This window comes from Mesoplodon densirostris, chromosome 5 (genome assembly GCF_025265405.1).
Source record: "Mesoplodon densirostris isolate mMesDen1 chromosome 5, mMesDen1 primary haplotype, whole genome shotgun sequence".
Taxonomy (NCBI): domain Eukaryota; kingdom Metazoa; phylum Chordata; class Mammalia; order Artiodactyla; family Ziphiidae; genus Mesoplodon; species Mesoplodon densirostris.
The window spans coordinates 68,348,068-68,373,461 of NC_082665.1; the positions used below are offsets into that span (position 1 = coordinate 68,348,068).

Genomic DNA, 25,394 nt, shown 5'->3' on the forward strand with positions numbered 1-25,394 from the left:
GAATCAAAAGTACCAGTATGGGGCTTCCCTGGTGGCTCAGTGGTTGAGAGTCCGCCTGCCGATGCAGGGGACGCGGATTCATGCCCCGGTCTGGGAAGATCCCAGCTGCCGTGGAGCGGCTGGGCCCGTGAGCCATGGCCGCTGAGCCTGTGCGTCCGGAGCCTGTGCTCCGCAATGGGAGAGGCCACAACAGTGAGAGGCCAGTGTACCGCAAAAAAAAAAGTATCGTTATGAACCTACAAGGTAGTTTACCTTAGTACATATATTTTCCTAGCTCTGTCCATTGAAAAAAACTATGACAAACTGAGAAGCAATAAGTATTTCTAGTCTTGAAATACTATTCCCCATTAAAAAAAATTTTTTTTAATAGGATGGCTTCTTAGAGAAATGGCTGATTAAAATTCTGAAGCAGGAAATGGTACAAAATGAGCCTGAAACATTTTTTCATACAAAATAGCAAGGAAGCTATCAAAGACTAACATAGAGTCATGTCAAAAGGATCCAGGAGACAAACTGAAGAAGTTCCCACAGGCCAAAGGAACAACTGAGTTTCTAATAAGATTATGAATTAAATTGCAACAGATATTTAAATCCACCAAAAATGTTTAAATTCACAAGTTCATAATAATAATAAACTGGTCATCATCTGAACTAAGTATCATGAAAACTAGGTAAGTACAAGGATTTATCTTGTCTTTTCTATTTGGACTTTGCCTTATGACTCCATGATGCAAGAGTGATTTCTATAGCTGTTGACATTAAAGGAATAACATGGAAATGTAAAAGGATGGGCACCTCAGGCACAGTTAGGGTCTTTAGGTAGCTCAGAGGTTGGGAACTTGAGGGCAAGAGAGCCACTAAGTAGCCATGCTTAAGCTAAATGAAGAAAGATGGATCTCTGCCTCTGAAAGGCTCACTGTAGGATAGAAATGGGCAAATGCACATATAAAAATTAGTAAAGGGGAAAAGATATAGTAATAAATTAATGTAAGGAATATCTGTGACTACTGGACAAGCAATGCTCTTGCTGTTGTTTTATAAAGCACCAGAATCATGAATAGCAATTTGGGAAAAGAATAAAATAAAGAGCTTCATGCCAAGGTCAGGGTTCAATAAAACATTCAGGCAAATAAAACAATCCCTCAAAGTCAATGCTGGCCACACCTTCTATAAATTCTGCCACAGGATCTCAACACTTCTGTGTTGAGGTGGCATTTAGAATTCCATGAGTCTTATTTTCTCAGTATTCACTGCTAATTATTTTCAAAATATCTACTTGGTGTGGAGCATTATGCTAAGAACCACAAAAATATAAAAAGAAATATAAGGCATGCCCCTACCACAGAGAACCTAGTACAAAATGCATGGAAAAATAAAGTAACTGAAGACAGTGAGCACATGCCTATGACTACATGCATACGCACCACTTGCTTTGGAATTTAAATCACATTTTCCCACAGAAACAACAACACAGAAAATGGTTATATTTCCAGATCACTCCTCAAACTCACTCAGTGCATGTTTAGCTGAGCCTCAGTAGTTTTCCTTAATACTAAGTGATCCTCAACCAGTTTGAGAAGCTGATAGGAAACGGTGCTATATAGCTGGGAAAAGCATATGAAATACTATGATATAATTTTACATTTAGAAAATGGAAAACTAGTTTTCATGACACAAAAAAACTTGTTTTTATTAAACAAATTTAGCAGTAAACGGTAGTTATACTTTATATACACAGTACTATGTACTAAATACTACTCCAATTGCTTTACATATAATAACTTATTTATCCTCATCATTTTACTCATTTTATTTTTAAAACAACTCCAAGGAGGAGTTCTATCAATATCCCTAGTATTAAAGTGTGTAAGGCATAGGGAAGTTAAGTAATCTTCCCAGTCACAGAGCTCGACAAAGCTTCTTTACTGGTAGAGATTCAGAAGATAACCTATTTTCTGAGCAACCTCATCACCCAACATTCTTCACTGGGGCTGAAAATAGTGCTGGAGGCATGAGGGCACTCGTATACTTGTACGTACTTACAGTTATATAACCACTAGACTAAAATGAAATGACTCACAGTAGTAGGGCTCTAAAGAATTCTGTATTGTTTATACCATAGATAGGCTCATTCAAGGGAACAAAGGATATTTGCACGTGGATATTCACTACAGCAGTGGTTTTTGTTTGTTTGTTTGTTTTTAAGAGAGTTTATTTTTACTTTTTAAAATTTTTGGCCTCATGGCATGCAGGATTCTTAGTTCCTGGACCAGGGATCAAACCCGTGCCCCCTGCACTCGAAGCACAGAGTCTTAACCACTGGACTGCCAGGGAAGTCCCTACAGCAGTGTTTGTGATGACTAATGACTGAAAACAATATCAATGTCCATCAATAGGGGACAAGCTAAATACATTTTGATATTTCTACAGGGGAATGCTGTACAGCCTTTTAAAAGAATGGGGTAGTTTTATACTTATGGATATGGAAAAAATACCTTATAGTATAAAGTGGGAAAAAAAAAAGGTGTAGAATAGCAGGTATATTATGATTCAACTTGTGTGAGAGAGAAAAGGAGAGGGATATATATTATACATGTGCTTGAATATGATCAGAAACTTTCTTAAGAATAAACAAATTATTTACAGTGCTTACTTCTGGGAAATAGGGAATGGGGAAAAGGATCAGTACATAGAGGAGAAAGAGATTTTTGGGTTTTTTTATATCCTTTTGTATTGAATTTACTTTTACCAAAAGCACACACTGATGATTTTAAATTAGCTTAATTAAAAATGGAGTATTGTAGAGCTTAACATCCTTTCATATAGTGGTTCCTAACAATATACTAGTAGGTAATGACCAGTGGTGAGATGTGTCCCAAATAATTTATTTCTAATAGTAGTCAAGCTAGAGAAGTTTATGAATGATTTTTTATAAACAAGAATGAAATCAACATCCTTTTATTTAATCCACTAATGTAATGGGGAATAAAAGAGAGATTTTAACATTCAAGCAGAGGGAAAAGAGAATTATATCCTAAAGATGATTATTTTTAGAAGAGGCTGCATCTCAGAGGAATGGAGGTCCTCAAAAAAATAATAATATTAATAATAATAAATTAAAATAAAAAGGATTCCCGCAATCTGGAAGTCCTCAAAGATGCAAACACCTTTCTCAAAAAATAAGGAAACATCTTTATGTGATCTCCAGATTGGGTTGGGAGTGTCCCAGAAAATGGGCAAGAATTTGTTTTCATCCTTTTAAATATGTATGTTTTTGTATATTTTATAAGTAATATATTTACAGTGTTATTCATACATTATTTATAATTAAATATACAGTATTTACAGGATGGCTCAAAAAAAAAGTTTTACTGATAGGGCAAGCAATTAAAAATGTTTGGAAACTACTGATGTAGTCCAACAAAATTTAATGCAGTGAAGAGGAAAGCATTAAATGGCCATTCCATGGTCAAAGGATGAAAAGTAAAAGCTGTGAAACAGTCAGTGTACAAAGTCTGCAATTTTATGACCATTCACAATTATTCTGACCATCCAAATTTAATTACTTCATTCTTCTGAAAAGGCCTCCAGCCTCTCTGCGGGGAGTTCTCCACTGCCATCTTGCACAGAACTGTGAGTCTTTAAAAGCTCAGAAAGCTTCCAACTACTTCCAAAAGTGAAAGTACTTATCCAGTGATTTTTAAATATCTCTGCCCCACTCTTAAAGTGTCCTCTCCCCACAGAGCAACTGGAACTCTTTGAGTAAGTCAGACAAATATATTCCTCATTTGTCGAGGGGCTCATCCGCTGCTTCACACTCCTACGCACCACTCCTGTTACGCAGAATAAACATCCTCCACACGCAGAATAAACATCCTCCACACCACCAAATCAAGTTCTTTTTCCTCCAGAACTCTATTCAGGGTTCCCTTTCCTCTAACTGCCTGACCACCTCTGATTCCTGGGGCTTTAGTGTTGATGGGATCGCAAGGATCTTCCCTCTCTCCGAATCTCTCCAGCAACTCATTAGCAGGATCATTCGTCAGGCCCTCGTTTGAGTTACTGTCATGTTTCTGCGATCTCTGCCCTCAAGACTTTCGGTTTGTCTGGGTCCTGCCTCCCCTTCCCGACACTAAGTTTGTTTAGGGCCTGAGCGCAGGGGCCTGGCAGGTTCTCTCCGACGTCAGCTGTTGCGTACACAGGTCAGCCTGAGCAGGCCGCTCAGGGAACAAGGCCGTCCTGACAGGACCGACCGGAGCGCCTTTCTCCGTCGCTCCCGGAGGAGAAACGTCCTGGGGATGGGGTAGACAGTGCATATGTGCCTAGAGGCCGCACAGGGCGACCCCGAAGCCATCCGGCGGGGCCAGCTGGCGTGTGGACGATTAGAACTGGGCCTGGTAGGTGAAGGGAGGCGGACTGAACGTCCGGATCCGGGACTGAATCAGGACGGGGAGGGAACCCGAGTGTGGCTGCTTTGGTAGCCCCGCGGGTCCTGTGGCGGGGGTGACCGTTACAAGGCTCAAGGAGGCGAAGAGTTGGGGAGCGTCCCCCACTCACCTGGAAGAGGCTGTCGCCGGAGGCTCCAGCTGCCCCCCTCCCAAATTTAAGCCACGTCAGCTCGGGAATCCCGTACGCGACACCTACCGCTGCAGCGCCCCGCCAAGGGACTCAACCACTGGCAGTTGGGACGGAAAAGGGGATTAGGCTATGGACCAATCAGGACTTATCAGCAGGGCGTTACCAGGGAGACCAGGCACGCCTTGTTTGTGACTAACCCATCAACAATGACAGAGACCAATCAACGTCGGGATGTGCTCCGCTTCCTTAAAGAAACAGCCAATGGACTCTAAAGAGTGGAGGAGGGGCGGAGTCAGACGGGAGCAAGTGTTCCGGAAGAAAATCTAGGGAAGAGCCGGAAATGCCGGGAGGGCGGGCGTTCTGGTCAGGTCAGGTGTTGATGGGACGGCCGATTTCTTCTAATTCCTCCGCGGGGTTGGCGGTGCCTGCTCCGGGTTAGGGCTTGGGCTTTTGCGAGACACTGCACCCCGGGAAACCAGCTGCCGTTAGGATTGTTGAATGAGCTGTGAAGGGAGTGGGGATGTGGATTTTGCTCTTAGAGTCATAAAATATTAGAGCCAGAAGGTAGGTGGTCTAATATGACTTTTTCATTTTACTGATGAAAAATGAGAACCAGTTTAAAGTGACTTGCCCAAAGACAAACAGCGACTTACTGATGGAACTCGGACAAGAACCTGGCGTCTGTATGAAAGGGTCAGAGATGTTTCTAAGGACATGAATGAGAGAGAGAATAGTGAATACTAGGAAATGCCTTTCAGGAAGTGGGGCTTGAACTGGCCCTACAGAGGTTGAGGGTTGAGGGCTTGGGTCCTGGAATGGGAGTCAGTGAGGCGCTCCAATAATAGTCACAGAAAACATGCTTGCTCTCCTTAAGCCCCTAAGGAAAGGAAGAAGGTAGCCAGTTCCTGTGATTTAAGGCGCTCTCTTGACGATGAGTATTATTTGAATTTATTGAGTCTTACTGTGTACGAGGCACTCAGCCCACTATATGCATCCTCACCCTAGTGCTTACATAACCCTTTGAGGTTCAAACATCTGTAAGGCCTTTGCTGGCTACCCATCTAAAATTGTAGTCCCCTGTAATCACTGTGTACTGTTCTTAGACCTGGAGATATAGCTGAGATCAAGAAACAAAAGTTCCTGCCCTTTTGAAAATAATAATTTAGTGAGGAGAGAGAAAATAAACAGTTGGCCCTTGAACAACACAAGTGTGAATTGCACGGGTCCACTTATACACTGATTTTTTTTCAGTAATAAATACTACAGTATCTGGCCTGGTTGAACCCATGAACAGAACCACCTGTAAGGAAGAAACATGTATAGGGAGAACCAACTCCCTAATTTATTCTGGGGTTTATGACTACAGAGGGTCAGTGCTCCTAATTCCCACATTGTTCAAGGGTCAACTGTAATATGGTAGATGGCAAAATGCTTAGGAAAAATGCAAGCAGAGATGGGGTATAGTGGGTGCAGGGGACTGCAATTTTAGAAAAACTGAGACCAGGCATACTGGCTTTTGCTTCATTCTGTTGTACTTCTTAAAACTTGGAATGTAAAGGGCAGCCCTTCCAGGACCCAACATGAGCCAGGGCTTGCAGGGCTTATTCTGCAGGCTCTCCAAGAGATTTTATTTGAGGTCAGTGAGCAAGGGAATGTTGCTGTATATCAACTGCAGCTGTTTAGGGTTGAGGCACCCAGCTGACTGCATCAACAGCTGAAATTGCTCCCTGATGATGTGCAGACCTTTCATGTAGCTGGTCTCTGTGAGTTATATTTAAATACAGTCATTAAATAAAATCCTCACTAATCAGAATTCCCTAGTGGTAAAGAAGTCTAAATTATGGGATCTGGATTTTGTATGAAAGTATCTGTGTCTACTTGCCCACAGAGGTCTGGGTCTTTATCTATATTCCCCTAGGTCAGCAAAAATCCCAGAAAGATCCAGAGTGTACCAAATACCCAATACTCAAAGCCTAAGAAAAGACTGTTCTGAAATCCCTAGCCCTCATAAGTAGTAAGTCATGGGTGTCTCCTCTGGAAGTGCAGAGATGCCTGTGCATACTTTGGTGCCCATTTCTTGACTAGGGCCTGCCTACAGAATGCAGCCACAGTAGATGGGAACTGGTGTCCCACCTACGTTGAGGACAGAGGGACTGCCGCTGTGTGAATTATTTGGGCTTTGTTCTGGTGTCCCAAGGAGGCCAATATGACATTGGGTAGATTTCAGGCCATTTGTCTCCATGTCGCAGTCGGTAGTCATCCTTCATACCAATTAACTCCTAGAAACAGATGCCAGAGGAAGCTCTCTACAGGAATTGGGACTTTTGTTCTTCTGACTTTCCTCCTGGGAATGTCGGCACTCCTGATTAAGCACTAGACCCATGGGAGAGACTAAGCTGACTTTAGGAAAACTGAGACCAGGCCTGATGACTTCCAGCTTCCTGTACTCCTTAAAACTTGAAATTTACAGAAACCCTTGATGTGATTTTTTCCAGCCCAGCTCCAGTTTTTGCTCTCCATGGGTCCCTGTAGATAGTCTATCTTTGACGATGGAAGAGATTAGGATTTGGGGGCTCTTCTGTCTGTGGAGCTGCAGGTGTCTCCTTGCCTCCTGCTGGATGAACTTTGGGATGGGGACCAAGGATGGCAGGTTGTTTCTTGAGAAGGCTATAAGTGTGGAATGAGTAGATGTCCTGATTCAGGCTTCTCAGAGGCATCAGAGATGCCTGAGGGATACAGAAACTTGCTGATTTATGCTCTTATCTTGATATTAAGGCCCTGGTACCTGTCTTTCAGCTCTTGTTCAGCATCCTCAAGCAGCAGCGGTTTTGCCCAAAGGTGGGCAGGGCCAAGCAGGAACCCTGGCACATGGGAGAACAGGAGAGCTGAAGAGGCCAGGCATTGTTGCCTGGAAGATGGCAAGAGTTGTCTCCCAGCTCTTGCTAGGATCTGCTCCTCTGACAGCTGAAGAAGAAACCACTGTTAAAACTCCCCCTGTGTCTTCAGGGGCTAGAGATGCTATAACTGTTTGACTCAAAGGCCTGGAATAATCCAGGCTCCAGGAGAATTGATTGAGGCCTCTTCTAACTTCAAGAGTCTTCCCCCACGGAATCAGCAGGCTCTGGATACTTCATGGAACATGTGGAGCCAGGCAGAAATTCTTGGAAGCCCTGGTAGGCAAAGGGTGGGAATGGCTGAAACAAGTGGGATTATTCTCTATAGGGGATGAAGCCACGGTAGTTTGTAGAGGAGAAGCAACATTTATGCCACAAGAACTCAGTTACTATTTCTATATGAATTGTTACTGAGCATTTACAATATATGAGGAATTCATATGGGGAGCAGTGGTGACTTTCTCATCTTGAGGCACCTAGAGCCAAGGGCATGAGGAACCTGAAATCAAAGAGAAGAACATTCCTAGGAGCTGTAACCATACAGCTCTTATTCAGTTTGATTCAACAAATACTTACTAAGCACAGACCATGTGTCAGGCACTTTCTGTGGCTTATTTTTTATCTGGGATCTAAGAATAAATCTCGGGCCTTTAAGCAGGCTTTGTGATGTAGACTTCTCTAGCCCATCAATTTGAAGAATGTTCTTATCATGTATCTTAGGGGATATGGTAGGCCCCTTTCTTGGAGAACTCCCAAGTACTATAAAAGTCCCTCAGGATACAACTATATTTAATGATTAATATACTAGCACAAAGAGGTCACTAGAACTCAAGTTACATATAAAATTGGCATCTCTGATATGCTTCCTAGGTACTTTCAAGGACTGTGTCACTAAAGCCTACCTTCATCAATATTCCTAGTCTAGAATATCACCAACATTAACAAAGTTACCCCACTACTGCTGATATAACTAATAAATTTGCATGTAGAGCAGATATTGTGAGAAAGTCTGTAGACCTCCTAAACATCTCTAAATTGTCCTAGGTGTGTCCTGCTCAATGAACTCTCCTTGATCTTTTTTTTTTTTTTTTGCGGTATGCGGGCCTCTCACTGTTGTGGCCTCCCCCGCCGCGGAGCACAGGCTCCGGACGCGCAGGCTCCGGACGCGCAGGCTCAGCGGCCATGGCTCACGGGCCCAGCCGCTCCGCGGCATATGGGATCCTCCCAAACCGGGGCACGAACCCGTATCCCCTGCATCGGCAGGCGGACTCTCAACCACTTGCGCCACCAGGGAGGCCCTCCTTGATCTTTATTAGAAGATTTCTTTAACAATTAAGAGATTTTCTGCATTTATTACTTTAGGGTTCCACACATGCTGTTTAGGAAGGTGTATTCAACCTAGAGTCAAAACTAAGATATTAATAGGCTTTGTATAACCAGCAGTTAACAGTCTCTCTTCTGATCTCTGAAAGAAGTGCAGCTCTAGCCTTTCTCTCCTGCTTCATTCCTCTCAGCCCTCAAGATTACCAACCTTCTAATTTCCTTGCCTTACACACATTTTAATTAGGCTGACAGGCACAAGAAATACAGGCTGATTAATATGAGTGAAAGATTTGGCTGCATAATTTAGACCCAGTAATAAGACACCTTTTAGGACTCCTGCAGGGACACAGGTGTTGAGTCTCTGCTCCCTTGGAGACTCCTTTCCATTAAGATACATGACTTCTTTATGCCTGTGTAGTGCTGAGGGTTGCACATTCTAGAGACAGCCATCTAGGACCTTGCCTCAACTCGCTCTCTCTCTCTTTTTTAATATTTATTTATTTATTTATTTGGCTACACCAGGTCTTAGTTGCAGCACGCGGGATCTTCGTTGTGGTGTGCGAGATCTTTAGTTGCAGCATGCAGGATCTTTTAGTTGTGGAATGCGGGATCTAGTTCCCTGACCATGATTTGAGCCCGGGCCTCCTGCATTGGGAGGATGGTGTCTTAACCGCTGGATCACCAAGAAAGTCCCTCAACTCTCTTGTCTTCTCTATGTCATATGGGCATCCTATGAAGCCAGTTTATTCATTCCATATTTATTACTTTAACTAGATTTATTTTTTTAATCTTTCTATTCTGCCTGTTAGATATTTTTTTGAGTGTATTACATGAGAATTCAAAGCACTTAAAATTGCTTGGGTCTCTTAATGGGAGGGCAAGACCACTTTTCCATGTGTGCTAGCCAAATCTGCACTCAACAAATAGTTACCAAGTGCCTTCTTCATAATATATTGGTTGAATAGATATACTATTTTTTCATTCCCTCTTCATGGAACACTCCCCTTCTACTCCTTGAGCTGCTCAATTCATTCTTTTTTTTTTAAATCATAAAATTCTTTATTTTTTTCTATCCACTTTATATTTTATTTTCTATATTTAAAAATTTTTTAATTTTATATTGGAGTATAGCCAATTAACAATATTGTGATAGTTTCAGGTACACAGTGAAGCAACTCAGCCGTACATATACATGTATACATTCTCCCCCAAACTCCCCTCCCATCCAGGCTGCCACATAACATTGAGCAGAGTTCCCTGTGCTATACAGTAGGTCCTTGTTGGTTATCCATTTTAAATATAGCAGTGTGTACATGTTGATCCCAAACTCCCTAACTATCCCTTCCCCCGACCCTTCCCCCCAGTAACCGTAAGTTGTTCTGTAGGTCGGTGAGTCTGTTTCTATTTTCCAAATAAGTTCACTTGTATCATATCTTTTTAGGTTCCACATATAAGGGATATCATATGATATTTCTCTTTCTCTATCTGACTTACTTCACTCAGTATGACAATCTCTAGGTCCATCCATGTTGATGCAGATGGTGTTATTTCATTCTTTTTAATGGCTGAGTAATATTCCATTGTATATATGTACCACATCCTCTTTATGCATTCCTCTGTCAGTGGACATTTAGGTTGCTTCCATGTCTTGGCTATTGTAAACAGTGCTGCAATGAACATCGGGGTCCATGTATCCTTTCAGACCATGTTTTTCTCTGGATATATGCTCAGGAGTGGGATTGCAGGGTCATATGGTAGCTCTGTTTTTAGTTTTTTAATGAACTGTTCTCCATACTGTTCTCCAAAGTGGCTGTACCAATTTACATTCCCACCAACAGTGTAGGAGGGGTCCCTTCTCTCCAAACCCTCTCCAGCATTTACTGTTTGTGGATTTTTTGATGATAGCCATTTTGACTGGTGTGAGGTGATATCTCATAGTTATTGCATTTCTCTAATAATTACTGATGTTGAACATCTTTTCATGTGCCTCTTGGCCATCTGTATGTCTTCTTTGGAGAAATGTCTATTTAGGTCTTCTGCCCATTTTTTGATTGGGTTGTTTGTTTTGAGGATATTAAGCCTCATGAACTGTTTGTAAATTTTAGAGTCTAATCCCTTGGCAGTCACATCATTTGCAAGTATTTTCTCCCACTCTGTGGGTTGTCTGGTCATTTTGTTTATGGTTTCCTTTGCTGTGCAAAAGCTTTTGAGTTTAATTATGTCCCATTTGTTTATTTTTGTTTTTATTTCCATTATTCTGGGGGACAAATTGAAAAAAATATTGCTGCAATTTATGTCAGAGAGTGTTCTGCCTATGTTTTCCTCTAGGAGTTTTATAGTGCCTGGTCTCACATTTAGGTCTTTAATCCATTTTGAGCTTATTTTTGTGCATAGTGTTAAAGAATTATCTAATTTCATTTTTTTTTAGTGTAGCTGTCCAGTTTTCCCAGCTCCATTTGTTGAAGAGACAGTCTTTCCACCATTGTGTAGTCTTGACTCCATTGTCATAGATTAATTGACCATAGTGTGTGGGTTTATTTCTGGGCTTTCTATCCTGTTCCATTGATCTATATTTCTATTTTTGTGACAGTACCATACTGTTTTGACGACTATAGCTTTGTAGTATAGTCTGAGGTCTGGTTCATTCAGCTCCGTTTTTCTTTCTCAATGTTGCTTTGGCTATTCGGGGTCTTTTGTGTCTCCATACAATTCTTATGATTTTTTGTTCTACTTCTGTGAAAAATGCCATTGGTAATTTGACAGGAATTGCATTGAATCTGTAGATTGCCTTGGGTAGTATACTCATTTTGACAATATTGATTCTTCCAATCCAAGAATGTGGTATATTTTTCCATCTGTTTGTGTCTTTTATTTCTTTCATCAGTGTCTTATAGTTTTCAGAGTACAGGTCTTTTGTCTCCTTAGGTAGGTTCATTCCTACGTATTTTACTCTTTTTGATGTGATGCTAAATGGGATTGTTTCTTGAATTTCTCTTTCTGATCTTTCATTGTTAGTGTATAGAAATGCAATCGATTTCTGTTTATTAATTTTGTAACCTGCAACTTTACCAAATTCATTGATGAGCTCTAGTAGTTTCCTGGTAGCATCTTTAGGATTTTCTATTTATAGTATCATGTCATCTGCAAACAGTGACAGTTTAATGTCTCCTTTTCCATTTTGGATTCCTTTTATTTCTTTTTCTTCTCTGATTTCCATAGCTAGGACTTCCAAAACTATGTTGAATAAAAGCAGCAAGAGTGGACATTCTGGTCTTCTTCCTGATCTTAGAGGAAATGCTTTCAGCTTTTCACCATTGAGTATGATGTTAGCTGTAGGTTTGTTGTATGTAGCCTTTATTATGTTTAGGTATATTCCCTCTATGCCCACTTTCTGGGGAGTTTTTATCATAAATCAGTGCTGTATTTTGTAAAAAGCTTTTCTGCATCTGTTGAGATGATCATATGGTTTTTATTCTTCAATTTGTTGATGTGGGGTACCACACTGATTGATTTGTGGATATTGAAAAGTCCTTAGATCCCTGGGATAAATCCCACTTGATCATAGTGTGTGATACTTTAAATGTATTGTTGGATTCGGTTTGCTAGTACTTTGTTGAGAATTTTTGCATCTGTGTTCATCAGTGATATTGGCCTGTAATTTTCTTTTTTTGTGGTATCTTTGTCTGGTTTTGGTTTCAGGGTGATGGTGGCCTCATAGAATGAGTTTGGGAGTGTTCCTCCCTCTGCTATATTTTGGAGGAGTGTGAGAAGGATAGGTGTTATCTCTTCTCTAACTGTTTGATAGAATTTGCCTCTGAAGCCATCAGGTCCTGGACTTTTGTTTGTTGGGAGTTTTTTAATCACAGTTTCAATTTCAGTGCTTGTGATTAGTCTGTTCATATTTTCTGTTTCTTCCACCTTCAGTCTTGGGAGACTGTACCTTTCTAAGAATTTGTCCATTTCTTCCAGGTTGTCATTTTATTGGCATATAGTTGCTTGTAGTAGTCTTTTATGATCCTTTGTATTTCTGTGGTGTCAGTTGTAACTTCTTTTTTATTTCTAATTTTATTGATTTGAGTCCTTGCCCTTTTTTCTTGATGATTCTGGCTACATGTTTATCAATTTTGCTTGTCTTTTCAAAGAACCAGCTTTTAGTTTCGTTGATCTTTGCTATTGTATTCTTTGTCTCTTTTTCATTTATTTCTGCTCTGATCTTTATGATTTCTTTCCTTCTACTACCTTTGGGGTTTGTTCTTCTTTCCCTAGTTTCTTTAGGTGTAAGCTTAGGTTGTTTATTTGAGATTTTTCTTGTTTCCTGAGGTAAGATTTTATTGCTATTAACATCCCTATTAGAACTGCTTTGGCTGCATCCCATAAGTTTTGGATCATTGTGCTTTCATTTTCATTTGTCTCTAGGTATTTTTTAATTTCTTCAGTGATCCATTGGTTGTTTAGTAACATATTGTTTAGCCTCCACGTGTTTGTGTTTTTTATAGTTTTTTTTTCTTGTAGTTTATTTCTAATCTCATAGTGTTGTGATCGGAAGAAATGCTTGATATGATTTCAGTTTTCTTAAATTTAAGGTTCATCTTGTGGCCCAGCATATGGTCAATTCTGGAGAATGTTCCATGTGCACTTAAGAAGAATATGTATTCTGCTGCCTTCTGATGGAATGTTCTATCAATTAAGTCCATCTGGTCTAATGTGTCACCTAAGGCTTGTGTTTTCTTATTGTTTTTCTGTCTGATCTTTCCATTGATGAAAATGGCTTCTTAAAGTGCCCCACTATTATTGTGTTACTGTCTATTTCTCCCTTTATGGCTGTTAGTATCTGCCTTATATAGGTGCTCCTATGTTGAGTGCATACATATTTATAATTGTTATGTCTTCCTCTTGGATTGATCCCTTGATCATTATGTAGTGTCCTTCTTTGTTTTTTATAACAGTCTTTATTTTAAAGACTATTTTGTCTTATATGAGTATTGCTACTCCAGCTTTCTTTTGATTTCTATTTGTGTGGAATACCTTCTTCCATCCCCTCACTTTCAGCCTGTATGTGTCCCTAGGTCTGAGGTGGGTCTGTTTTAGACAGCATATATACAGGTCTTGTTTTTGTATCCACTCAGCCAGTCTATGTTTTTTGGTTGGTGCATTTAATCCATTTACATTTAAGGTAATTATCAATATATGTATTCCTATGGCCATTTTCTTAATTGTTTTGTGTTTGTTTTTGTAGGTCTTTTTTCTTCCCTTCCTCTTTTGTTCTCTTCTCTTGTAGTCTGATGAACATCTGTAGTGTTGTGTTTGGGTTGCTTTTTCTTTTTCATGTGTGTATCTATTGTAGTTTTTGGGTTTGCTGTTCCCATGAGGTTTTGCTATAACAGTGCATATATGTACAAGGGTTTTTTTTAGTTGCTAGTCTCTTTCCCACCTAGAGGAGTTCCTTTAGCATTTGTTGCAAAGCTGGTCTGGTGGTGCTGAATTCTCTTAGCTTTTGCTTGTCTGTAAAGCTTTTGATTTCTCCATCAAATCTGAATGAGAGACTTGCTGGGTAGAGTATTCTTGGTTGTAGGTTCTTCCGTTTCATCACTTTAAATATTTCCTTGCCACTCCCTTCTGGCTTGCAGAGTTTCTGCTGAGAAATCAGCTGATAATCTTATGGGGATTCCCTTGTATGTTATTTGTCATATTTCCCTTGTTGCTTTTAATATTTTTTTTCTTTGTCTTCAATTTTTGTCAGTTTTTTTACTATGTGTCTCAGTGTGTTCCTCCTTGGGTTTATCCTGCCTGGGACTCTCTGCCATTCCTGAACTCGGTTGACTGTTTCCTTTCCCATGTTAGGGAAGTTTTCAGCTATTATGTCTTCAAATATTTTCTCAGGTCCTTTCTCTCTCTCTTCTCCTTCTGGGACCCCCTATAGTGTGAATGTTGGTTCATTTAATGTTGTCCCAGAGGTCTCTTAGGCTGTCTTCATTTCTTTTCATTCTTTTTTCTTTATTCTATTCCATGGCAGTGATTTCCACTATTCTGTCTTCCAGGTCACTTATCCATTTTTCTGCCTTATTTATTCTGCTATTGATTCCTTATAGTGTATTTTTTATTTCAGTTATTGTATTGTTAATCTCTGTTCTTTAGTTCTTCTAGATCTTTGTTAAACATTTCTTGCATCTTCTCAATCTTTGCCTCCATTCTTTTTCTGAGACCCTGGATCATCTTCACTATCATTATTCTGAATTCTTTTTCTGGACGGTTGCCTGTCTCCACTTCATTTAGTTGTTTTTCTGGGGTTTTATCTTGTTCCTTCATCTGGGACATAATCCTCTGCCATTTCATTTCATCTAACTTTCTGTAATTCACTCAGTTCATTCTTTAGTTCATTTCTTTGAGGGGCTTCTTCTGGTCATCTGCCAGACTAAGTTAGTGACTCTCATATACACATCATTTCCTGCAAATAATAGTCATCACAGTTTAAATCATTTACTTGTTTAATTAAACTCTCTTCTGTTGGAACATAAGCTCCATTAGCAGAGACGGTATGTGCCTTCTGCATCTAGCACAGCATCTTTTACATCATAGATGCTTATAGGTATTCATTGAATGAATAGTATCTTAGAGTTTAAAGTCTCTGATGTAATAGACACTTTGTCAAATACTGAGAACTCAGTCTTCAACAATTATTAATTGAACACCTCAAAGTGCATAAATAATAGTTGAGGGACTAAAAAATTATAGGGCACCATCCCAGCCCTCAAGAGATGTTCCATAAAGCAGATGGGCCATTTTCACGCAACCAATTAAATACCTACATAAATCTCAAGTACAAAAAGAGTGAGTGAATGAATAGATGATTAATTGAAATGAATAAGTGGTTCATTTTAGAGTTGTATAGACCTGGATTTAAACTTGGGCAAGTTAGTCAATGTCTCACAGCTTCATTTTTCACATTTATAGAATGAAAATTATAAATGTTCCTATCTTGTAGGGTTCTTGTAAGAAATAAATGAAATAATGATCATAAAATACTTAGCAGAGTCAGGCACATATCACACAATAAATGTCAACTATTTATTGCAATAGTTGCAATTAAATGCAACAGCTGCAGTTGTAGGAGAAGGAGTAGGAGTAGGAGTAGGAGTAGGAGGGGTATAGTCAGGTTCCTGAAAAGAGGCAAGGTGGGATGATTTGATGAAGGGTCTATGAACAGCATATCCTTACATTCTCAGATAGACTAGGTAAGGGACAAACTGTTAAAGACTAATGCTGCAAGATTATCTTAGATCAGGAGTTCTTAAACTTTTGTGTTTCAGGACCACCTAATATACTTAAATTAATGATGACTCTCTATTAGCATTCTCTGGAAAAAACAGAACGAATACATCTTTTTTATAGATATATAGTTATATATAAGAAGAGATTTAGTATAGAAATTAGCTCACTGGTTAAGGAGGATAAGTCCCACAATCTGCCTTCTGCAAACTGGAGAGCCAGGAAAGCCAGTGGTATAGTTTAGTCCCAGTCCAAAGGCCTGAATACTAGGGGATTCAGTGGTGTAACTCCCAGGCTCAGGCCAAAGGCTTGAGAACTGGGGGACTGCTGGTGTAAGTCCCAGAGTCTGAAGGGCCTGAAAACCAGAAGCTACTATATCTGACATCCTAGCTCAGAAAGAGACAATAAGAATTCACTTTTCCTTCTTTCACCTCTTTTGTTCTATTTGGGCCCTCAACAGATTGGATGATGCATGCCCACATTGGTGAGGGCAGATTTTCTTTACTCAGTCTATTGATTCAAATGCTAATCTCTTCCAGAAACACAGACACACCCAGAAATAATGTTTTACCATCTGTCTTGGCATCCCTTAGCCTAGTCAAGTTGACACATAAAATTAACCATCACAGATCCCACTGAACTTTTGTTTAGGTAGATTATATCCAGTGATGTGCTGGTAAATGTTTAACAACTGGGGTAAATGTTTCTTCAGGGGTAAAATTTTAGACATGTACCATTTACTGATTTCTGTGGTATAGGCACACCCACCATGTCTGACTTCAATCTACTAATATATCATCACCGAATGTGCAGAAATGTTGGGAAACACACACACACACACACACACACACACACACACACACACACACGTGGTATTTCCCATATAGGGATACAGTAGATATAATACTTTCAAATATGATTTATTGAACTGTCAGTTTATGTAATTTTATTTTTAATAATACCTTTTAACTAAGTAATATTGGTATGTATTCAAATGTGAGTTCATATTAATATGTAAAGTTGAAGTTTAATAAAATTAATTTTTACTCCTTTATCAAGAACATTCTTAAGTGAAGGTCATTTTTTGTTTTCAATACTGTGAATGCCTGGCTATGAAGAATGCAATGGTTACTGCTAACAGTTGGGTGCCTCTGCCTTGATTTGTGCCAGCAGTTTCACCACCATTGTTTTTGTACTATCATTGCAAATATTGACACACTGTAAAGGGCAAATAACATCTTAGTATTATGATGAAAATAGTTTTGACTCTTCGGTAAGTGAAGGGGTCTCAGGACCACCCCCTACAGGGATCCATAAGCACACATTGAAAATCATTGTTTTATACTGTAGACTCCTTAAGGGAAAACGTTGACTTTAATTTAAAAAAAAATTATGTTGCTTATGTTATATAATTTGAAACTCATTAACCCAACTACAACATGCAGATGTACAACTCTCCAAACATTTTTTAGTCTTACAGACATTAGGTATGTATCAGTTAACATTTACCTACAGAACACAAGCTCTTCAGTTCCTCTATTTGCTGACCAAGAAACTGTAGAACATCTCTTCAAAAAAACCCATTGAAGAAGTAAAGTAGAATGTTTAAAATTTTATTAAGAAATAGGAAATATGTTTTTTGGAAGTATAACTTTTAAGCCCTTTAATTCGTATGAGTGTTAGTGGCTATGTAGATATAATTTTGTTACCATGAATGTTCTTGACACTTTGGCAAAGAAGAAGTAGGCCTTTGAGAACATCATGTTTTCCTCATTTCTTTGAGACATTTACAAACTCAAGTAAATACATTCAGAAGTCAGAAATACACATTTTGTTTGTTTGTTTTGTTTTTATTTTGTGGTACGTGGGCCTCTCACTGTTGTGGCCTCTCCCATTGCGGAGCACAGGCTCCGGACGCACAGGCTCAGCAGCCATGGCTCACAGCCCAGCCGCTCCGTGGCATGTGGGATCTTCCCAGACCGGGGCACGAACCCGTGTCCCCTGCATTGGCAGGCGGACTCTCAACCACTGTGCCACCATGGAAGCCCCAGAAATACACATTTAAAAACAAACTGGCCTAATATTTCCATATGGTTGCTTTTATTTTAAATGTAAATGTGACCTATGAGAGTGAGTCCTATAAATGTTTTTTTCCCCAGATCTTATTTTAAATGTATAGCTTTTCTGTCATCCTTTGAGACTTTACATATCCCCATTACATATATGAATTATTTTGCAACAGTACTAAATAGGAAATGATTAAGAGTCTATGGAAAAACCACAGCCATGAATCCATGGTATGTTCACTGAATCATCCAAATGGTAGGGTTTCTATTTTCTCAGATGCTGTTGTCTTCAATCAGATGCCTGCCATCACCCAGATTCCTTTATCGAGATATTTATTTCTTCATACCAGCTTTGACTGTCTAATGTCCTTTCATTGCACCCTGCAGGACTCTTAAACATTTCTTGCCAGGCAGGTGTAGTGATAATCAACTTCCTCAGCTTTTGTTAATCCGTGAATGTCTTAATTTCTCTCACACTCTTGAAGTACAGTTTTGTTGGATATGGGATTCTTGTTTGACAGGTTTTTTCTCTTAGCACATTGAATATATTGGCCCACTGCTTTCTGGCCTCCAACGTTTCTGATAACAAATCTGCTGATATTTTATTGAGGATTCCTTGTATGTGACAAGTCACTTCTTTTTTGCTGCTTTTGAGATTCTCTATCTTTGACAGTAAATTAAATTCTAAACTGATTAAAAATAAGAAAAAAATCTTTTATATTTACTTAATTTTTACAATTTCTCTCACTTTTTTTCTTTGTGTAGATCTAATTTCTATCTTGTATCCTGTTCCTTCTTCAAAAAATCTTTAGTTTTTCCTTTATGATCAGCTTTGTTTTTCTGGAAAAAATCTTTATCTTGCCTTAATTTCTTGAAAGATATTATTGCTGTATATGGAATTCTGGGTTGATAGTTTTTTCTATTAGCATTCTAAAGATGTCATTTCCATTGTCTTCAGGCTTGTATAGTTTCTGATGAGAAGTGTATTGAAACTCTTATATTTGTTCCTTGGTATAAAATTTTCCTTTTTCTCTGCTCTCATGATTTTCTATTTATCTTTGATTTGAAGCAATGTGACTATGATGTATTTAGGTGTGTTTTTACATTTGTAACAGTTATTTATCCTGCTTGAGGTTCTCTGGGATTCTTGAATCTGTGTTTCATTAATTTTTCAAAAATCCTTGGCCATTTTACTTCATCTATTTCTACCTCATTTCTCTTTCTTCTACTTCTGGGACTTCAATTACTTGCATGTCATATTGTTTGATATTGTCTCCTAGCTCTTGGAGGCTCTATTCTCCATACTTCCCCACCCCTCATTTTTTTCTTTTCTCTTGGTGTTTCTGTTTGGAAAATTTCTATTGATGTATTGGCAAATTTACCTATTCTTTATTCAATTCTAGCCTGCTAATGAACATTGTCAAAGAACTGCTAATGAACTTAACCTCTGATATTGTGACTTTGCTAGCATTTCCACTAATCTATTTTAAAAGCTTCCATCTCTATGAAATTCCCCATTTGTTTTTGCACGTTGTTTACTTTTACATTTTGTCTTTTATTAATCACAGTTACTAAGGTATTTTTTGTGAGTTCCAATATCTGAGTCATCTCTGAATCTGGGTTTGCTCTCAACAAAAGATTTTTTTCCCAGCTTTTTTGTGTGTCTCAAATTTTGACTAGATGTCATACATGTATAGAACAGAAAAGACGAAGGTAGATACTGCTTATGCCCAGATATGGGTACATCTCTTTTTATATCAGTTAATGTGGGGTTGTTGTATAGTAAATAATTTGTTTTTTGCCTTGAGTTCCTGGGATGGGGCTTCTAGACCCTTGGAATTTCCTGAGTGATAGGAGTGTCTTTATTCTTTGTGGTGGGCTCAAAGGGATTAGAGTTTTGAGGCTTCGAGCCACATGATATCAGCCTGACCTTCTGACCACTGGAGAGGTGTCAGGGGCTGGAGATTGATTTCTGTCACATGGCCAGTGGTACAATTAATCATGCCTATGTAATGAAACTCCAGTAAAAAACTCTGAACATTAAAGGTCATTTGAACTTCCTGGTTGGTGAGCACATCAGTGTGCCAAGACGGTGATGCATCCTGATTCCATGGGGAGAAGGCATGGAAACTCTATGTTTGGGATCCTCCAAGACCTTGCCCTAAGTGTTCTTTACTTGGCTAAACCTTATTTGTATTATTACAGCAAAACTAGTCATAAGTATAATGTTTCCTGAGTTCTCTGGTTTATCCTAGAGAATTATCAAACCTGATAGGTTTGTGGGAACCCCCAAATTTGTGGTAAGTTGGTCAGAAGTGTGGGCAGTCTGGGTATATCTGAATTTATGAGGGAATTTTGTTGGGGACTATGACCTCAACTTTGGAGTTTGCATTAACTCCAGTGGATAATATTATATCACACATGGCCAAAAAGTACATGAAAAGGTGCTCAGCATCACTAATCATCAGGGAAATGCAAATCAAAACCACAATGAGATATCACCTCACACCTGTTAAGATGTCTTTTATTAAAAAAAAACGAGATAACAAGTGTTGGCAAGAATTGGAGAAAAGGAAACCCTTGTACACTGTTGGTTGGAGTGTAAATTGGTACAGCCATGATGGAAGTGTATAGAAGTTCCTAAAAAAAAAAAAACCCAAAATAGAACTACCATGTAATCCAGCAAGCCCCTTCAGGGTATATACCTGCAGGAAATGAAATCAGTATCTCAGATACATCATTGCAGCATTATTCACAGTCTTCAACATATGAAAACAATCTAAGTGTTAATAGATGGATAGATACAGAAGATGTCAGAAAATATAAACATATAATATTATTTGGTTATGAGAAGAAAGGAAATCCTGCATTTGTGACAAGGATGAGCCTGGAGGATATTGTGCTAAGTGAAATAAGCCAGACAGAGAAAAACTATATGATCTCACTTGTTATGTGGAATCTTAAAAAAAAAAAAAAAAGGTCAAACTCAGAAACATAGGGTAGAATGGTAGTTCCCAGGGGCTAGGTGGAAGAAATGGGGAGATGCTGGTTAAAGGGTACAAACTTTGTTATAAGATGAATAAAGTCTTCAATATTTAATCACTAAAGTTCAGGAGCAAGCATTAGCATTAGCAGACATCTGCTTTGTATTGGTGTAGGATTTCTGGGCCCAAAATCATTTCCTGCCTCCCTCCCAGGAGGGTTTTTATTTCTATCCCACCCACAGCAACACTGGATCTCTACTTGTATCTGGGGCTAGACTGTTCGCTACCCCACACGCCCCCCCCCCCCCCACCACACACACACAGACAGCTAGGTTTTGTTTCTGTTCCTTCCTTAAGCACAGTGGAATTTTCTCTGAGCCTTGGAGGTAAGAGGGCTTGCTGCCCCTGCTCTAGCAGCTTAAGACTTTTAAGAGAAGGGTTTGGGAAAGCAAATGAGTCTTTGGGCATGTCACCCAATAGCAGCCTATCACTTCATGTTTGCCTGTGCCACTAAAGGCATCTCTTCAGGTCTCCTGCCCTGCTCCCAAACTTTCTTGTTTGTGTTTGGTAGAGGTCTAACTTCTCCTTTGGAAGTTCCTAGATATTCTAAACTGACATGCTACCCACACTTGGCCTTTAAGAATTTTTGTTTTGCTTTTAAAACATGTATTTATTTATTTGGTTGCACCGGGTCTTAGTTGCGGCAGGCGGGCTCCTTAGTTGTGGCTAGCCACAACTAGCCACAACTAGTTGGAGGCCAGAACGCTAGCCAGCTCCTTAGTTGCAGCACATGGGCTCCTTAGTTGTGGCACGCAAGCTCTTAGTTGCGGCATGCATGTGGGATAAAGTTCCCTGACCAGGGATCGAACCCGGGCCCCCTGCACTGGAAGCACAGCCTTATCCACTGCACTACCTAGGACTCCTAAGAATTTGTTAACATTTTAGTTGATTTCTTCCTATCCAGCCACCTTTGTCTCTTGTGCTCTACTAAAGATGAAATGGGGGACTTCCCTGGTGGTGCAGTGGTTAAGAATCCGCCTGCCAATGAAGGGGACATGGGTTCGAGCCCTGGTCCTGGAAGATCCCACATACGGTGGAGCAACAAAGCCCGTGCGCCACAGCTGCTGAGCCCGCATGCCACAACTACTGAAGCCTGCGCTCCTAGAGCCCATGCTCCACAACAAGAGAAGCCACCGAAATGAGAAGCCCATGCACCGCAACGAACAGTAGCCCCCGCTCACTGCAACTAGAGAAAGCCCACGTGAAGCAATGAAGACCCAATGCAGCCAAAAAAAAAAAAAAAAGATGAAATGGTTTATTTCACAGATACTGAGTCCCATCAATTTACTTGGTTATCTTGAGGCCTCAACTATCTGATAGGCTCAAGAAAAATGATTTTTATAGATTACCTGGCATTTTTTTTTGTTAAGATGCAAGAAACACTCTCATGGAGCTTTTTACATTCTAAGTGAAATCAGAACTCTCATCTGCTTATTCTTACAAATGAATTTTATTCATTTTCAATTATGAATAAAAATTACATTAGAATCTTGAGTAGAATTTTACTAAACTAACTTTGGTGGGATGAACAACATTATAGTATTTGGTCTTCCCATCCAGAAATACTGGTTTTCCTACTCATTTATAGAAAAAGCACACTCCAGGTTCCTTATGATATGCAGTCAATGATTTAATTGATTTTAACTTAAATTCCATATTATCACAAACACAAATAGAGGTGGCTTCTGGTATTAAAACACAGTTAAAGATAAACAGGAAAATCAGAAATTATTAGATTGGAACCAAATAATCATGTAGGTATTGAGAATCATAACAGAAAGTAAGCATTGTTTTAGCTCTGAGATTCCTAAGAGACAAATCAAAATGCAAATACTGGGTTATATAGTTCTCTTAGTTTAATAGAAAGAATGCAATTTTATCAGGAGAAATTTTTCTTGCACTGAATCCTAGGAGGACTTTTTAATGTAGTTCCTTTTAGAAATAACAAGACAGAAATTGAGTTCAAACACTGTTTGGTAGAAAATAGTCAAATGTCTTTCAAATGACCACTTCTTTTCCTCACCGTAATAAATGCCAAGAGCACATGTCCTATATTAATAGAAAAATCAATAAATGTGAAAACTGAAGTAACCCTGACAAGTTTTTCAGAACAATTGTTGAAAATATTTATTTAGAAAACACCTTTAGTTGGAAAACAGCAGAAACAAAAATAGAAATATCACATTTCATATATGCAATAGAATACAATGCTGAGTTTAGTTCCATAATAAAAGCCATACCAATTTTTATGTGTGGCCAAGGATGGAAGTATGGATAAAGAAAAAGAACTGAAATCAAGGTAGAAGATAACTCTGCTTACTGCCTTCAAGTCTTGTTTGGAGAGGAACCTCTGGAAAACCATGAGTTAGGATAACGCTAGTCTACTAGCATGTCAGAGGCAGAACCAATAATCTCTAGAAATGTAATTAGTCATTCCTCCAGGTAACTCCCTTAAGGGGGTTTGGTTCCACCAATGAATAAAGTTCCTAATTCTATACTAAGTTCATCCTTTGGGACATCAATCTCATCTCTTGCATCTTCCCCAAGCTTCTTCCACCAGGGTGCTTGTATATGCTTCAGGGTGGTAAGATGGGCCTGCTTGGCCTTGGCTGCCACAGGCCTGGATCTGCTTAGGAAGAGCTCAGGTTCTTTTCCTTCTGCCTCCTTCAGACTTGGTGCTTCTGTAGTAAACAGAAAATAAAAAAGTGAGTGGAAGAGTTCTGTACCAAACAAACAGGAACTTGAAAACTACAGAGCTGGAACTCTGCAATAGCAGGCAAAAACAAGGTTCCAACTCTGAGTCTATTATTATTGTCAGCTGTAGATGGCATGTGACTATTCACAAGTTGTAGCCCACGCTTTCGTGTTTAAAGGGAAAGAATAAAAGAAAGAGGTAGATTTTTTAGATGGTTTATTTATTTATTTATTTATTTTCTTTTTGCGGTATGCGGGCCTCTCACTGTTGTGGCCTCTCCCGTTGCGGAGCACAGGCTCCGGATGCGCAGGCCCAGCGGCCATGGCTCACGGGCCCAGCCGCTCCGCGGCATATGGGATCCTCCCAGACCGGGGCACGAACCCGTATCCCCTGCATCGGCAGGCGGACTCTCAACCACTGCGCCACCAGGGAGGCCCTAGATGGTTTATTTAAAAGAGCAGGAACTTTTAATATAATAGCAGAATCCTTACAGATGAGAGGCTCAGTTCCAGCCACCTATCCATTCAAGAACAGAAAATTTGCAAGTAATGGCACTAAAGAGAGGACCTTGGCCCTTTTTGCTCCACAAATACTAAAAGTGTTTCAGAGGCCATCTGAAACACTGGCTTCATGGATGGGATCTCTCATTAAATGCACCAGTGGTTGTGAGAAGCAGATGAATTAATTTTTGTGAAAACACATCATTAAAGTGCCACCATAACCACTCTCATCATCTACTTTTAAAATATGTTCAAAAAGCTTTTCATACTATATAACAGAATCTGGCTAGTAGGGCTCAGCATTTTATAATTAATAACTTTTCTGAGTTGACACATATCAATGATCACAAGGCTGAGGGAAGCAGTCAAGAAGGTTATGGGGTCTGCATCATTTGAAATCATTGTGTAGTGATATGATCTAGAAGGAGAAATGTCTGAGGATAGGAGATGGGCCAATAGACCACTAAATGGTGTTTTCCTTCTGAAGGTCTAGATGTCACAAAATCTTACATAGGCTGTTCCTTTTAGGAAGCAAACATGGAATGAGCACATACTCATCAACTGTTCAATGTTGGTGCTGATCCGAGCCATCAGTACCTCCCTGTGCTGTTGGGCTCTCTCTTCTAGAGCCCTGCCCATGAAGTAGTGTTGCAGTCGTTCTTGTGCTTGGGAATGGAGCTCCCTGCTGATCACATCTGATACCTCAGAGCCCTGGGAACAAAGGACAAAAAAACTGTCACATGAAGGACACATTTATCAAAGTATGTTTCACTTAACCACTTAGTAGAGGTTCTAGAATGCTTAGCAGTCTGTCATCAATTGAATGTTATGGTTGATATCTACCTTGTACTCTTGAGCAAGCATTAAATAGCCTCTTAAAAGCAGCTTTAAATGAAAATGCAGGTGGGCCAGATTATTTTTGGTATGCTCCTATACCTCACTTCCTCACATAGTATGGTATTCTGGGAGAAGAGATAAGATTGAGAAATCATAGTGAAAATTACAAATAGTTTGGTAAAGATACTGGC

The 25,394-nt window shown here is 39.5% G+C and overlaps 3 protein-coding genes across 18 annotated transcripts in view; 1 reads left to right on the forward strand and 2 right to left on the reverse strand.

Moving 5' to 3' along the window:
- The window catches only part of GOLGB1 (golgin B1), a 95,329-nt gene extending 90,670 nt beyond the window's left edge, over window positions 1-4,659 (reverse strand). For all 11 annotated transcript variants that reach the window (XM_060098990.1, XM_060098997.1, XM_060098996.1 and 8 more), the window contains exon 1: window positions 4,558-4,659. The gene's annotated coding sequence lies outside the window, so the exon portion shown is untranslated. The remainder of the gene's footprint in view (window positions 1-4,557) is intronic.
- A 302-nt stretch (window positions 4,660-4,961) lies between these two features.
- Window positions 4,962-25,394, forward strand: part of EAF2 (ELL associated factor 2) — a 122,472-nt gene continuing 102,039 nt past the window's right edge. The window contains exons 1-2 of the mRNA XM_060099006.1: window positions 4,962-5,142; window positions 7,375-7,751. Coding sequence (XP_059954989.1) covers window positions 7,718-7,751 — 34 coding nt within the window. The 5' untranslated portion in view covers window positions 4,962-5,142; window positions 7,375-7,717. The remainder of the gene's footprint in view (window positions 5,143-7,374; window positions 7,752-25,394) is intronic.
- IQCB1 (IQ motif containing B1) overlaps window positions 22,805-25,394 on the reverse strand; it is a 47,102-nt gene continuing 44,512 nt past the window's right edge. For 4 of the 6 annotated variants that reach the window (XM_060099001.1, XM_060099002.1, XM_060098999.1 and 1 more), the window contains exons 14-15: window positions 24,921-25,077; window positions 22,806-23,852 (exon numbers count right to left, since the gene is read on the reverse strand). In XM_060099001.1, coding sequence (XP_059954984.1) covers window positions 23,623-23,852; window positions 24,921-25,077 — 387 coding nt within the window. In that variant the 3' untranslated portion in view covers window positions 22,806-23,622. Of the gene's footprint in view, window positions 23,853-24,920; window positions 25,078-25,394 lie in introns of all 6 variants that reach the window. The other 2 variants (XM_060099003.1, XM_060099004.1) reach the window with 2 other exon arrangements.